Source organism: Opisthocomus hoazin, chromosome W, assembly GCF_030867145.1.
Source record: "Opisthocomus hoazin isolate bOpiHoa1 chromosome W, bOpiHoa1.hap1, whole genome shotgun sequence".
Lineage (NCBI taxonomy): Eukaryota > Metazoa > Chordata > Aves > Opisthocomiformes > Opisthocomidae > Opisthocomus > Opisthocomus hoazin.
Window position 1 is genome coordinate 1,433,515 of NC_134453.1, and position 14,347 is coordinate 1,447,861.

The 14,347-nt window shown below is 54.2% G+C and overlaps 1 protein-coding gene across 1 annotated transcript; it reads left to right on the top strand.

Annotated features, from left to right (window-relative positions):
* Positions 1-2,596: 2,596 nt before the first annotated feature.
* On the top strand, positions 2,597-14,188 carry LOC142365648 (coiled-coil domain-containing protein 68-like). The gene is given in 10 exon segments (XM_075446659.1): positions 2,597-2,615; positions 6,383-6,525; positions 7,514-7,651; positions 8,206-8,331; positions 8,940-9,068; positions 10,158-10,240; positions 10,826-10,931; positions 12,784-12,867; positions 13,852-14,001; positions 14,003-14,188. Coding segments are annotated over 10 exon segments (1,098 nt in total). The 3' UTR covers positions 14,123-14,188.
* The last annotated feature ends 159 nt before the right edge of the window (positions 14,189-14,347 follow it).

Below are 14,347 nucleotides of genomic sequence, written 5' to 3' on the forward strand. Positions count from 1 at the left end.
CATTTCCAAAGCCACCGATAAAAGGCTGTTTGTGCCTGGGGACCTTTGCTTGAAGGAACTCAGAACCCCTATTACCATTTATAAATCTTTGTTTTAAATCTTCTGTACTGTTGTCCATGCCTTGGGAATTTTGTTTTTCCACTTCCATCGGAAGCCGGCTGCTGACGCGCTCCCCGGGGCGGGCGGTGCGGGTAAGAGAAGCGGGCAGAGTCGGGCAGCGCTGGGCACGACGCGGGGCAGAGAGCCGTGCGGGAGAGCCGTCTGCGCGGAGAAACACCAGTCAAGGCGAACCGGTTCCCAAGCAGTGATGAGTCGCGCCTTACCGATCAGCAGCCTTCCCGCTAAGGCAATCCCCAGCTACGAGGGAGCTGGGGAGCCACGTCATGCTAATTGAGACCTGGGATGCTAATTGAGACCTGGGATGCTAATTGAGACCTGGGATGCTAATTGCGACCTGGGATGGGATTGCCGGAGCACACCCAGGAAAGGGCCATCATGCACGCAGAGGGAAGATTGGCTGAATGACTGGTTCTGTTTTCAGCAGACCCTCTTTCGCAGGCACGTACAAGGTTTCGTTGGATTATATTCAACAGGCGTTGGGCCAGACCCCCCCAAATTTGTGGATGAGCTTCATGCTTTCCTCATCAAAACATACAGCCAAAGCTTCGAGGGAAAACCTACAGCAACAGAATAACCTTGCCATTTTCTTTGTCATGAGTTTGAGGGTATAACGGTGCTATTATGCAGGTAAAAATGAGATGTTTGAATAATACCAAGAAATGATTGACTAATTGAACAAGCTCTTGGAGCTGACAGAGTGGCCATGCGTATGCTGAGCTCGCTGCACGTCCCAGAAAACCCGACGTGCATTGCGATAGCTGGATCAAAACAGGATGCAGCAGGAAGGAGGAACGACGATCCCAGGGCAAGGCTGAATCGCTAACCTAAATTACCAGGGCTCGTTAACCTCCGCTGCTACGTGGGTGTCAAGGACTCAGGTTCATCCTGGAGTCCAAACCACCTAGCAATAAAAATTGAGAGACGTCTTTTGTGCCAGGGCAGGAAAACACGTTGCCTAGCCAAGCATCGCCGTGCCGGAGCACGGGGCTGACTCAGAGCTTTAGGATGGATCGCATGGGCCCTGGGGTTTCTTTTTTGGGGGGTGTCAGTGCATTCAGTACCCCGTAAATCACCTCCAATGGTCCTCCCTGTCAAAAGAGAGATCCCCCCATCACCCTGTGTCGATGCTCCGCTGCCACAATCGCGCTGCAGCGTGCTAAATCTTGAACCCTGGGAGAATATGGAAGTTTGAAAGCGATTCTATAGGTGGCTTCAAAGATATACCAGGCTGCATTTCGCCTCGCCTTCCTTAAGCAATAAATGCAAATGAAATCACCACCCCGGATTCAGCCTCCCTGGGCTGCAGAGGACAGCTGGATCCTGTTGAGAAGGTTGCTAGTCCCAGGCATGTGCTAAAGATTAACCATCAGCGGTTAGCTATTTAAACTGGTCTGATAAGCAGGAAAGTCACCTCCATTTTAGAGGTTTAAGAGCTTCTATTGATGAGGAAGCAACAGCCTGGGAGTCAGTGGTGAGACAGGGCGGGAGCAGGCAGGTAAGGGGGGGGTCTGGCTGCTTGCCCTTTGCTCCTTGGGGGCTGGGTGCTGCTGTTTGCCAGGGCTGGGCAGCGGGCTGGCTTTGCCCTTAACGCTCTTCGCTTCTGTGGGGAGGCAAGAAAGGGGCAGCAAGTCCTAGGCAGGAGGAAAAAAAGCAGCATTATTTTCCTCCTTTCCATTTCTAATAAGAAAAATCCTTCTACACTCCGAGAGAAACCTGATGTGGAAGCCCAGGGCTCACCCAGCCCACCTGGAAGCATCCCTGGGCCTCCCCTGCCTGCCCCGGGGCGAAAGCCCCCTCGGATTCCAAACGTGGCTGGAAAAAGTAAACTTGAGTTGCAGCTATTTATGAGTGTTATGTGATCGGGAGGGATAAAGGTCTTCGGGCTGGGACTTGCTGATCAAGATTTTCCTGTTTGTAAAAAAAAAAAAAAGTTGATGATACACTTTTACCTTCCCGTTCTCCGCTTTGTCATCTCCCCCTCGGCTGTGATTCCCAGTTTCTTGGTGCCTTTCTCAGCTGTGTTTCCCAGTTTCTTGGTGCCTTTCTCGGCTGTGTTTCCATCACCACTATTCTCCAAAGCCCTCTTCTTCGAGGCGCTCCTCTCTCCTTCGCGCTATCTGCGTTTCCGTGCCTTGCTTTTATCTGCGTTTACCAGATTTTCTCCCTCTCTTCCTTCCAGTTTTCTTCTCCCTCTCTTCCTTCCAGTTTCCTTCTCCCTCATCAGCACTCGGAGGTAGCGTTCGTCACCCTGCTGGGGTGTGACATCCTTTTCCCCATCCATTTTTGCCTCACACCCCCGGTAGGAGAAGCGGAGTTGGATGGCGTATCCCAGCGGGAAAAAATCCCGCTCGGGGACACGCTTTTGGGGGTGAACTCGGCAGCCTTGGGCTTGCGGCCAGCCTCGAAGAGCTGAAAAGGTTTTTTCCAACCCTGGGGTGGGGGGACCCGCAGGGGCTGCCCGGTCGCGGCGGGGAGCATGGCTGCTCCCTCAGAAGGTGAGTCCGGGGGGCTTTGGGGAGGCATTTTTTAGGGGGGGGGGGGGGAAGAAGGGGGGGGTGTCACCAGGTGGGGTCGGGTCTGTCCCCAGGGACCGAGCTGCCGGGTCTCGCCGCCTCTTGCTCACTGAGCCCTTGAGTGTTTTCACCTCCTTCTCCCACCCCCCCAAATTCGTGCACCCCGAGAAACCTGACGGATCCCCGGAGCTACCTCTCACCACCTGCTTTTAATAAAGCAGAACCCACTTCCCCCCCCCCCTTTTTTTCCCCTGTCCCCACCTTTCTTCCTTAAATAAAGCCAAAAGCGAATTATTCCGCCCGGCTTGCGGCATAGCTGGTGCCGTCTGGGCGAGCGAATGTCCCCTGGCCAAGGGTCCGTGGGTCGCTTGCTGTCCCCCTGCTGATTTCTCGCCCCGAGTTGCGTGTGGTGGCTGGTTCTCGGAGCTTCTCCCTTGGTTCTCTGCAGAAGAGGTTTTGTGCAGTGGGACAACATAAACTGCGTCCGTTTGCCTGAGGAGAGGAGGTTCTTTAGGGCTGTGAGGATGAGGAGGGGACTGGAGCATCTCTCCTGTGAGGAGAGGCTGAGGGAGCTGGGCTTGTTCAGCCTGGAGAAGAGAAGGCTGAGAGGGGACCTTAGAAATGCCTATGAATATCTGCAGGGTGGGGGTCAGGAGGATGGGGCCAGACTTTCCAGTGGTGCCCAGTGACAGGACAAGGGGCAATGGGCACAAACTGAAGCAGAGGAAGCTCCAGCTGAAGATGAGGAAGAACTTCTTCCCTCTGAGGGTGACAGAGCCCTGGCCCAGGCTGCCCAGGGAGGCTGTGGAGTCTCCTTCTCTGGAGATACTCAAGACCCACCTGGACGCGGTGCTGTGCAGCCTGCTCTGGGTGACCCTGCTTGGGCAGGGGGTTGGACTGGGTGACCCACAGAGGTCCCTGCCAACCCCGACCATTCTGTGACCTTTGGTCTGGGCAAAAACCTGTTGCTGGGGTGGCCAAGGAGCTGCACCTCTTTCTGGCCGGGAGTATAACGACAGAAACACTATTTTATATGGAAAGTAGCTCAAAATAACATTATTCTGAGTAATTTGGGATGTTCCTTATATAAGCAAGGGTGGTGCTTGGCGTGTCCCGGATTCTCTCTTGCATGAGCTCCAGAGCAAGGAACCCATCGTAAGCAAAAGCAGAGGGACACGCTCTTATAATCATAAAAATATAACTTGAATATTACTGTGTTTGTCACACCCGTGTTGGGCTCGCAGAGAAAATCTCGTGCGCTGGACGCGTCACCGAAAGGTGAGTGCTCATCGAGGGTGGCCGCGGGACTTCTCTGCAAGCGCTGAGCCGCTGGAATTGTGCCTCCTAGCAAGGAAAGCCCGTGAGGAGCAGATGAGCTTGGTGCTCCTTTTCACGCCCGCTTCCCAAGCGGCGAGAGCGTTGGCGGGCGCGGTGCTTCCCCCGCAGCCGATCTTCGGGCAGGGTGTTTCGGGGGCACCCCCCGAGCAGCCCCGCACCAGCACGGGGGGCTGCGGGGCTCGGTGGTGGCATGGGTGGCTTTGGGGTGATGGCCATCGGGATGGAGGGGCCGTCTTGGGGTATTGGGGTCCGGCTGTGAGCCCCGTGGCCGATCCAGCTGTGCGGCCCCATGGCTGATCCAGCTGTGCGGCCCCACAGGTTGCTGCTGAGGGCTGCCCAGCTGGGGAAGGAGGATCTTCCCAAGGACTTCTCCTCCCCAACCGAGCTGACAGCCACCATCAGGTCAAGCCAGAGAGCTGTGGCTGTTGCCGCTTCTCCTGGCTCTGCTGCTTCGGAGCTGGGGAACATTTCCATTCCAGGATTTATCGCCCGGGGGCGAGCGGAGGTTTCAGCCTGAGTTAGCCCAGGCTGAAAGATAAATTGATCCTGGGTTGCCTTTCTGCTGGGTGACTTGGGAGATGCTGGATTGCAGGCAGGAGGGAAAGCAAGACAGAATAAACTTTGTTTAACCCGTCGTAGCGCTGGTGGGAACAATCTTCTGTGCCCATGGAAAACCTCTTCCGTGCTGCAGCTGTAGGCATCCAGCGTTTCTGCTTTATCTGCCAGCCTGGATATCACAGGCTGGTCGGGGTTGGCAGGGACCTCTGTGGGTCACCCAGCCCAACCCCCTGCCCAAGCAGGGTCACCCAGAGCAGGCTGCACAGCACCGTGTCCAGGCGGGGCTTGAATATCTCCAGAGAAGGAGACTCCACAGCCTCCCTGGGCAGCCTGGGCCAGGGCTCCGGCACCCTCAGAGGGAAGAAGTTCTTCCTCATCTTCAGCTGGAGCTTCCTCTGCTTCAGTTTGTGCCCGTTGCCCCTTGTCCTGTTGCTGGGCACCACTGGAAAGAGCCTGGCCCCATCCTCCTGACACCCGCCCTTGAGATCGCCTAAGAATTGGAGTTCCTGGGGCATTAAAAGCTAATTTATTAAATTTCTTTACGCTTGGTTACGGCTAATTTCTAATTTAGCCTCCCGGTGTTGTCGGCCTGGGACGCAAGGTCGCAGTGCGTGGAGATGTCTCCGGCGTGGGTGTGCTGTTGGGCAGTTAGGACAGCTGGCTCTGTGAACATTTCGAGTCGCCTAGTTATGATTTATTAGCAAATGAGCCGGTTAAGAGGTGTGCTAGCCTGAGCGATCGTCCTGGTAGTGCTGAAATGCTTCGTTCCGGGGCGGCTCGGCGAGCACCCAGGACCTTAGACGCTTGGACGCTTCAAAATAAATACATATTAAAATGAAATGCTGTAGGTTAACCTGCTTGGGCAGGGGGTTGGACTAGATGACCCACAGAGGTCCCTTCCAACCCCGAGCATTCTGTGATTCTGTGAAATATTATTGTAAATTATCTGTAAGCTTTGCAAAGGGCAACCATTTTTTTTGTCTCTTCCACTACGAGCCGATCCACACCCTCCGTGCTCCGTCAGTGGCTTCGTTATTCCCCCGTTCCACCCTGAACTGGTTCCAGACCCTTCCGACGTGCTCGCTACCACCCAGCTTGGCTGGGATGGGGCTGGGATCCCGACGCTGGCTTCAGAGCAGCGCGGCTGACACTGGATGTCACCATTGTACAGCACAAACCTCGCCGAAGGCAGCGGGACTGGATTCTCCTTGCCTGATACTGGGGAAAAAAGCCTTGTCTCCCATCTGTCCCCCCCAGACAGGTGATATTTTTCCCCAAAAGTTACAATATCCTTCCGGCTTTGTGCTGCCTGTGGCATCTAAGCAGGCTGGGGGTAATCCTCCCGATCCCAGTAAGAACCCAGTCTGCGCCGGCGTGGTTGCTGGGAACACGGAGCCAAGCGCGGGCTGGATTCCTGGACAGCGGCGGGATTGCTGTGCGCAGGGTGACCGGGTTTGGGTCATAAATTTCGCAGATGGGTGGCAAAAGTTGCGGTTTGTCCTTGGTTAAACTGCGTGCGTGTGCGAGTTATTCACTTATTTTCTGCCTGGGATCTCTGGCCACTTGTTTGCTGGAATAAAACAGGAGTGGGGTGCAGGCTGCTAGTAAAAAGCAATGGAAATATTCAGTGAAAATGATGTGTAAATATATCTGTTTATCTATTAAAAAAAATCGTCAGGTGTCTGCTTTTTTTTTTTTTTAAAGTGGTCCTTAAAGTTCAGTGCTTTAAGCTTGGAGCTGCGCAGCTCCAGCGTGTCCCCGAAGATGCCGTGGAATCCGATGGGATGGGATAAAGGGATTATTCTCCATCCCTGCGGAATGAAACAAGCCCCTGTCTTCTCTCGCTTGTGCAGAGCAGAAGAACGCGCGGATAGTGATGACCACCCTGCTACTCACCGAGCAAATAACACGGGAGGACCGCGGCTCGGAGGGAAACTACGTCCTTTACGGATCCTCCTGTTCCCAAATCACCGAGGAAGCCGAATACGTCAAAAAGGTACTTCCGAAGCCGCCGCTGTTCCGTTCCTTTCTTTGCCTCGGAGGGAAGCAGGGTGAGCAACGCCGATAACCCCTGAAAGAGAAGATCCTGAGCCGCGTGGAAAGCCTTTGATTTGCACGTGGGTCCTAGCAATGCTGCTCACTCCGCAGCAGTGATTTAATTGCAGCGTACGCTGCCTTGGGTTGGGTTAAACGGCTTTAAAACCCGGTGCGGTTTTTCCAGCCCTCGCTTAGGTTTGTTGTGAGAGGGCTGCGGGTCGTGTCCTCCCCCTTGCCGTGTCTGTGTGCCGGGATGCGGGAGGAGGAGGAGGATGCCGGAGCCCGGCACCGGTGCAGCCCAAGGGGACGGACGTAGTCGTGTCCGCAGCGTGAAGCCTCGGCGTCGCAGCTGAAGCGAGAGGGTGTCTGCTAGCGGGGCCGGTGAGCAGGTTGATGTTGGGCTGATGGTTATCCTGGGTCCATCAGAGGTTTGTCAGAAGTTTGCTGTCCTGTGGAAAGAGACGGGAAGATGGAAATGGCATGAGTGGGTGTGTGGTCTCTGGAAGAGAGTCCAGCGGAGGGCTAGGAGGATGGTGAGGAGACTGGAGCATCTCTCCTACGAGGAGAGGCTGAGGGAGCTGGGCTTGTTCAGCCTGGAGAAGAGAAGGCTGAGAGGGGACCTTAGAAATGCTTACAAATATCTGCAGGGTGGGGGTCAGGAGGACGGGGCCAGACTCTTCTCAGTGGTGTCCAGCGACAGGACAAGGGGCAACGGGCACAAACTGAAGCAGAGGAAGTTCCAGCTGAACCCGAGGAAGAACTTCTTCCCTCTGAGGGTGACGGAGCCCTGGCCCAGGCTGCCCAGGGAGGTTGTGGAGTCTCCTTCTCTGGAGGAGAAGAGGACTTCTAAGGTCCCCTCTCAGCCTTCTCTTCTTCAGGCTTCAGATCAGTTGCCCAAGCTGTTTTACCTTGATTTTTAAAACAATTTCCACGTGCGTTTCCTTCAGCAGCTTCCTCCAGTTTCAGGCAGTAGAGCGGAGGCACAGAGCAGCGGCTGGAGCTGCAGTCCCGTGGCGACGACGATGAAGGAGACAGAAGAGCAGCTGCTGCTGGTGAGCAGGGAAAACCAAGTGCTGAAGATCAAGGTGCGTTCAGGCTTGGGTTTTCTTAAGGTTTCAGATGAATACGTGCGCCTTGCAGCCCAGGTCGAGCTGGGTGCCAGCTGGTGCAGCCCGGTGCCTGCTCAGCGATCCGTGCCGGAGCCTTTCCTTTGGGGAAGGCGCAGGCTCTGCTCCGCTTTGCTGCTTCAAACCCTTGCGTTCCAGCAGGCAACGAAATTCATGTCGAAATCTGCTTCTGAGGCCGCATCCCGTTTGTGGGCAGCGAGACAGCACAGCCAGCTCTGCTGGTAGCTGACAGCGAATGTATTTAGGAGCAGTTGGGAGTGCATCTCTCCTTTTAAACCATCATCCTGTGGCATGAGGGGATGGCTTGATACTGAATAATCCTGCTTTTGTTTGGAAACTAAAATGCCTGTCAAATATTGCCCGCAGGTGTTTAGGATTCCTTTTTTTTTTTTTTAGGACAAGGGCAAATACTGAAATTTGGTCTTGTATAGGAGGCTGATTTTTCAGCGTGTGATTGTAACGTCACTTTTTTTAACGCACAGTATATATGTATCATACATTTACTCTTTCAGCTGGAAGCCACGAGAGAAGCGGGCGTACAGGCTCTCAGATCTGCCTCCCAGAAACTCTACGAGAATTACCTGACTCGGTCAGAAGAGGCGAAAAAACGTCATGAGAATGAGAAGCAGCAAATACAGGTACAGATCTCCCCCCCCCCGCCCCATGCAGGCACGAGCATCCTGGTCACGATCAAAATATCGATGTGGGCTCTGGCTCTCCGTGCTGCAAACTTCAACCGAAGAGCTGCCGAGTCACAGAATCAGAGAATGGCAGGGGTTGGAAGGGACCTCTGTGGGTCACCCAGTCCAACCCCTGGCCGAAGCAGGGTCACCCAGAGCAGGCTGCACAGGACTGTGTCCAGGTGGGTCTTGAATATCTCCAGAGAAGGAGAATATCATCTCCAGAGAAGGAGAATATCATCTCCAGAGAAGGAGAATATCATCTCCAGAGAAGGAGAATAAAGCAAAGTGGGGAAGTGAAATAGGAAAATTAAAAAGAAAACTTCTTTTGGCTTTATTCCTGGTTCTTGGAATCGGGTTGGTAGAGTTGGCTCAGAATTCCTCAAGCTGCTGTGGCAGCCCCGTCTCTCTCTGTCCATGCACTGGGTTCCCAGCTCCATGCACGCCCGCATTCACACCCTTAGAATCACAGAATCATGAAGATTGGAAAAGACCTCAAAGATCATCAAGTCCAACCGCCAACCCGTCACCACATGCCTGCTAAACCGTGTCCTTCTGGGTCCCAGGCCTCCAACCTCCAACGTGAAGAGGAGCTCCAGAAGGGTGCAGAAACCACCGGCCGCCTCGCTGCCCGCATCCGGGAAAAGCACACCCGCATCGCGGAGATGGAGGAGCGCGTGCAAAGGATGGAGGAGGTACGTCCACCCGCTCCTCATGTCCACCTGGGAGCCTGCCCCGGGACAGCCAGCGCTGGGGACGAGGAGTTAATTGCTTTCAGGGTTTGGGGCATGCTCGCTGTTGGAATTGGGACTGAGAAGACCGCCGTGTGACCCCAAACTGAGAGACTTTAGCTGTAACTATAAAGAAGTCGTGCAATTTGAGCTCCCTCTTTCAGTTATTTTCGTACTTGCTTAAAATCTGTAGCGTGTCAGGGAGAGGTCTGAATTTGTAGCTGTTAATGATTTCTACTCTGGAGGAGCTGCTGTTTCACCTTCCCCCACTGACACACTTCTAGCATTGGAAATGAAAACGTAGCCATCCTAGCACTAAAAACCTGCTCCTTTTAACCCTCAGAAAACACCACTGTGAGCATCCGAAATCGCGGGCAGGCAAGACGGCTGCCGTAGCGATCTGGCAACCGCGTGCTCGGGAACTGGCGGAAAGCCTCTTCTCCTCTGCTGTGACTTTGGTGGTTTTAGTTGAGTTGGAAGGAGCGGTGGCTCCGTGCCTGCTCTTTTCCGACCTACTCGCTCAGCAGTGGTGGGAATCACTCCTGTAGAGCTGCCATTTTAAAACTAAGCTTTTCCTGTCCTGGCGTTACTGTGCAGGCAGGGTCAGCGAGCGTCTTCCCAGCCCCATCACATGTCGGTAATCTTTCTGATACCAAGCATTTTGGCATCAGTTTTGTTCAGATTTTCCCCTCTGTGGCCGAGGTTTTGAGAGGAGGGCGTAGCAGAAATGCGGTATCCTCTGGCCGCTGAGCACGGACTCTCACAAGACCTCAGGATTTTGTTAATTAAGTAAAGAAGTGCTGCTTTCAGAGAGTGTGGGCTTTTCTCCTGGTAAGTCGGTACCGTCACCCCTCCTGGGTTTGATTCGGAGAGGCGAGGCTGGTCTGTGTCCCCAGCTGAGGTGGACACGGGTTGGTGGGGGTGGTGGTTGCTGAGTTCGGTCTGTTTTCAGACACTGAGTGGACCTGTGGAAGGCACACCCAAACTTCTCGTGCCAACTGAATCTCGGGAAATGTGATATAGTTGTTTGTAGAACTTGAACTGTTTCTTTAGGAAAAGAAAACTCTGATAGAGAAGAAGATGTCATTTGAGAAGATGCTTCAGCAGATGATGTCGAGGAATGAAGATGGCAAACGGTGATTACATGCACGCTATAAAGTGTTTTTCTTTCTTTCTGGGGAATTACTTCATGTAGAGTACCGAACAATCACTTGCCCAAGTTCCTTCTGGTAGTAAAATTATTCGTGATGGAAGCAACTGGTTCAAAACCCAATTTACCGTGATTGCTGGAAGAAACCCAAACAGATGTTGATGTCCTACAGCTCTCAGAAGTTGACTCTGCTCGAATTCCTAGTGCTTTTCCTTCCACTTTGCGTGCTTTAGATGCTTCCCTGTCGTGATTCTTGCCTGGAGCCGATGTTGCTTTGGGCACGTCGTGCATGTGGTAGGTAAGGCGATAGCCTTCATTATTCATGAATTTACTGATCAACAGTGAGTAAGGGTGGTCCTACCAGGCAAGAGGCGTCTCAAACTATGGTTTTATTTGTTCTGCTCGATAAAGAAGCCTTTATATGTCTAGTTCTGCATGAATTACTGCCGTGTAGCCTCAGGAGCATCCTTGCTAGCAACAAGATCTTGAGCTGATGCTGCGGTGGGAAAGCAGCTGGGTGGGTCGGCGCTCCGGGGGGCCTGAACACGGGCTGCTCTGCTCTCGCCCTCAGGTGCCTGGATCTCCAGAGGCAGATTTCCACCCTGCGGGAGCAGATCCAGCACCTGCAGCTGGTGATCCGGGTGCAGCACCACGGCCTGCGCGCCGTGATACAGGAGGTCAGGCTGGCGCGGCCGTCCCACCGGGCAGGTCTTTGCCATCGGGAGAGGGACTGGGAGGCACTGGGATGGGGGCTCTTGTCTGGCGCGTGTGTGCTGGGGATGGGCAGCTTGCTCATCGCGCTGAGCCTGGTTTTGCACACCCTGCGTTCACACAGCCGTACGCGTTTCAACATTGAGGGGGGAATGGCACCGCTGAGAATGGGGTGATTGTGGTGGAGTTGATGATTTCAGGTGGACCCCCGCGTTCTCCTTGAGTGCTCCTAGGGGGGACCTGGCCGACTAGGGGATGCTCCGTTGCAGGCACCCACCCTGCAGCTGGTTTCATGCGAAGCCACTCCCACGAGCAAAGCCAACCTCGAAAGGCTTGCGACAAAACCCGAAGCGATCAGCCCGCTTCCCAAAGTCACGGTGTGACACGAGCCGTTTTACCGGCCGACAGCTTCGGTGCGAACGCCTGCTGCGCTCCCCTGGCAGAGCGCTTGTCCTTTCCCAACCGGCTAAGGCAAGGCCCCGCGCTAATTGGCTTTCGCAATCAGGTTTCTGTGCATACGCCAGCAAGAGGTAGACTTCTTATCCTAAGGAAAACGCGACACTGTGTGTTGAGAAATTGTTTTATAATTTTTTTTTTATATTTTGGATGAATGGCCGAACTCACAGGGTTGTCATCAGTGGCGCTGAGTCTGGTTGGAGGTCGGTAACTAGTGGTGTCCCCCAGGGGTCAGTACTGGGTCCAGTCTTGTTCAACTTCTTCATCAATGACCTGGATGAAGAGTTAGAATGTACCCTCAGCAAGTTTGCTGATGACACCAAACTGGGAGGTGTGGTAGATACACCAGAAGGCTGTGCTGCCATTCAGCGTGACCTGGATAGGCTGGAAAGCTGGGCAGAGAGGAACCTGATGAGGTTCAACAAGGGCAAGTGCAGGGTCCTGCACCTGGGGAGGAACAACCCCAGGCACCAGTACAGGCTGGGGCTGACCTGCTGGAGAGCAGCTCTGTGGAGAGGGACTGGGAGTGCTGGTGGACGACAGGGTGACCATGAGCCAGCAGTGTGCCCTGGCTGCCAAGAAGGCCAATGGGATCCTGGGGTGCATTAGGAGGAGTGTGGGCAGCAGGTCGAGGGAGGTTCTCCTTCACCTCTACTCTGCCCTGGTGAGGCCCCATCTGGAGTCCTGTGTCCAGTGCTGGGCTCCCCAGTTCAAGAAAGATGAGGAGCTACTGGAGAGAGTCCAGCGGAGGGCTACGAGGATGAGGAGGGGACTGGAGCATCTCTCCTAGGAGGAGAGGCTGAGGGAGCTGGGCTTGTTCAGCCTGGAGAAGAGAAGGCTGAGAGGGGACCTTAGAAATGCCTCTAAATATCTGCAGGGTGGGTGTCAGGAGGACGGGGCCAGACTCTTTCCAGTGGTGCCCAGCGACAGGACAAGGGACAATGGGCACAAACTGAAGCACAGGAAGCTCCAGCTGAACCCGAGGAAGAACTTCTTCCCTCTGAGGGTGACGGAGCCCTGGCCCAGGCTGCCCAGGGAGGCTGTGGAGTCTCCTTCTCTGGAGATATTCAAGCCCCACCTGGCCGCGGTGCTGTGCAGCCTGCTCTGGGTGACCCTGCTTGGGCAGGGGGTTGGACTGGGTGACCCACAGAGGTCCCTGCCAACCCCGACCATGCTGTGATTCTCTGAAATCAATTAATGAATCAGTTTGAGTTCTGCTGTGGTAAAAGACTAGGGACTTGGCTGATCTGCTATTCCCCTGGTACAGCGAGACGTTCAACTCTATGGCTTTGCTTGGCACAGGGATAGTTTTGATGGATCAAGGTTTCGAATCTCTTGCAAACTTTATTTCCTAACTCTCAGGCAGAGGAACTGAAAAAAGAAATTGGAAGCCAAGATAAACAAATAGAACACCTGACGGAGAAGCTGGCTGCACTGGAAGCACAGGTGAAGCTGGAAAGTAAAAAGATCTATTGAAGGGAGGGAGCAAAAGTTTTTCTCCACAATTGGGGGGCCCTTTGCGCTGCTGGGCTTGTGCCAGTATGACACTGGGGTGGTATTTCCTTGCATCTTTCACTAGGTTTTTTTAAGAAACAAAACAAAATCACCAAAAAAACCCCAAACCAAGTGAAAAATCTCCCAAAACCTTTCTGGAGGAGCGGCAGTTCCTAGCTGGTGTCCAGGCTCGCCTGTTTTCTGCTGCGTCGCGCTGAGAGGGGTTTATTTTCTTTTTTTTCCCTTGCAGAATAAAGAACTGAAAGACAGAGTGGAGTTCTGGTCTGGCCAGCCCCAGGTGAAAATTTCCAAAGCTGTCGGGACGGAGTAAGTGCATGGGGAGGTACGGTGGGGCATGGAGAGGGCTGAGCCCGTGCCTCTTGTGGGCAGCCTCTGGCATCCCGCCCGGCTTGGGGTGAGCCGAGGCAGGCCTTGCTCAGGTTCCATCCTGCAGAGATCATCTTCTCCAGAAAGGAGAAGGCAAAACACAAGCTCTGCTTCCAGCCGAGGTGCTGGTGGTGTGACGGTGGTACCCTGAGCCATGACTCCCGCTCAGCACATCAGCCAAGGTTGGATGGGAGCTCTGAGCAACCTTGGCTGGTGGAAGATGTCCCTGCTGATGGCAGGGGGGTTGGAACCAGGTGATCTTTAAGGGCCCTTCCAACCCAAACCATTCTATGATCTCCAGAGCTCGTACACCCATTCATCATTAAACGAGAACCTATCCTGGGGGTCCCATCCTTTGCTGTAGTAGGTCTGGACGCACGTTCCTGCCCTCAGTTAGCAGCACAGGCATTTGGAGGCAGCTCCTCCACATCCAGGGCCGTAGTTACAAACCTCTGACCTCCTTCACGTGTGGTTGTGGTGGGTTTAAGCCAGGCTTAGGCAGGTGAAAGCATCTGAGCGATCGCTACCGTCTTGTGCTTCACTCTGCAGCGCCCTGCGAGACTTTGGAGCATCCCCTTACCTGATGCTTACCAGGCTAAGGAAGCAGGAGAGCTAAAGGGACGGCTGGATGTTTGTCTCCTACCTTCGTTGGAAGGACTTTACCTGCGTGTTGGGACCTGTAACTCCCTGCGGCCTCTCTGTTACTGCAAAGCACCTCCAGCACGCGTCGCCTCTCTACAAGTCGCCGTGCGGAAGCGGTGCTGCAGAGCTGCACTTAAGAAAGATTAAGCTTGGATTAAACAAGATTAAACAAAGATGAAGCAAGGGGAGAGCTGACGAGGGAGGCGGTGAGCTCACGAGTGGCCGTGCGCGGGAGATGCTGCGTCGCCGGACCAGGGACCAGCTCTGCGCCTGCCCCGCAGCAAACACGTGGTTTAAGCGTGACTCTCATTTAGGTAAGACTAAAATAAACCTTCTGCTACCTGGTGCGTTGTCACAGCTGCCACTTTTGGGGTGTGAGGTGGAGGTGGAGCGGTGGCCGTGC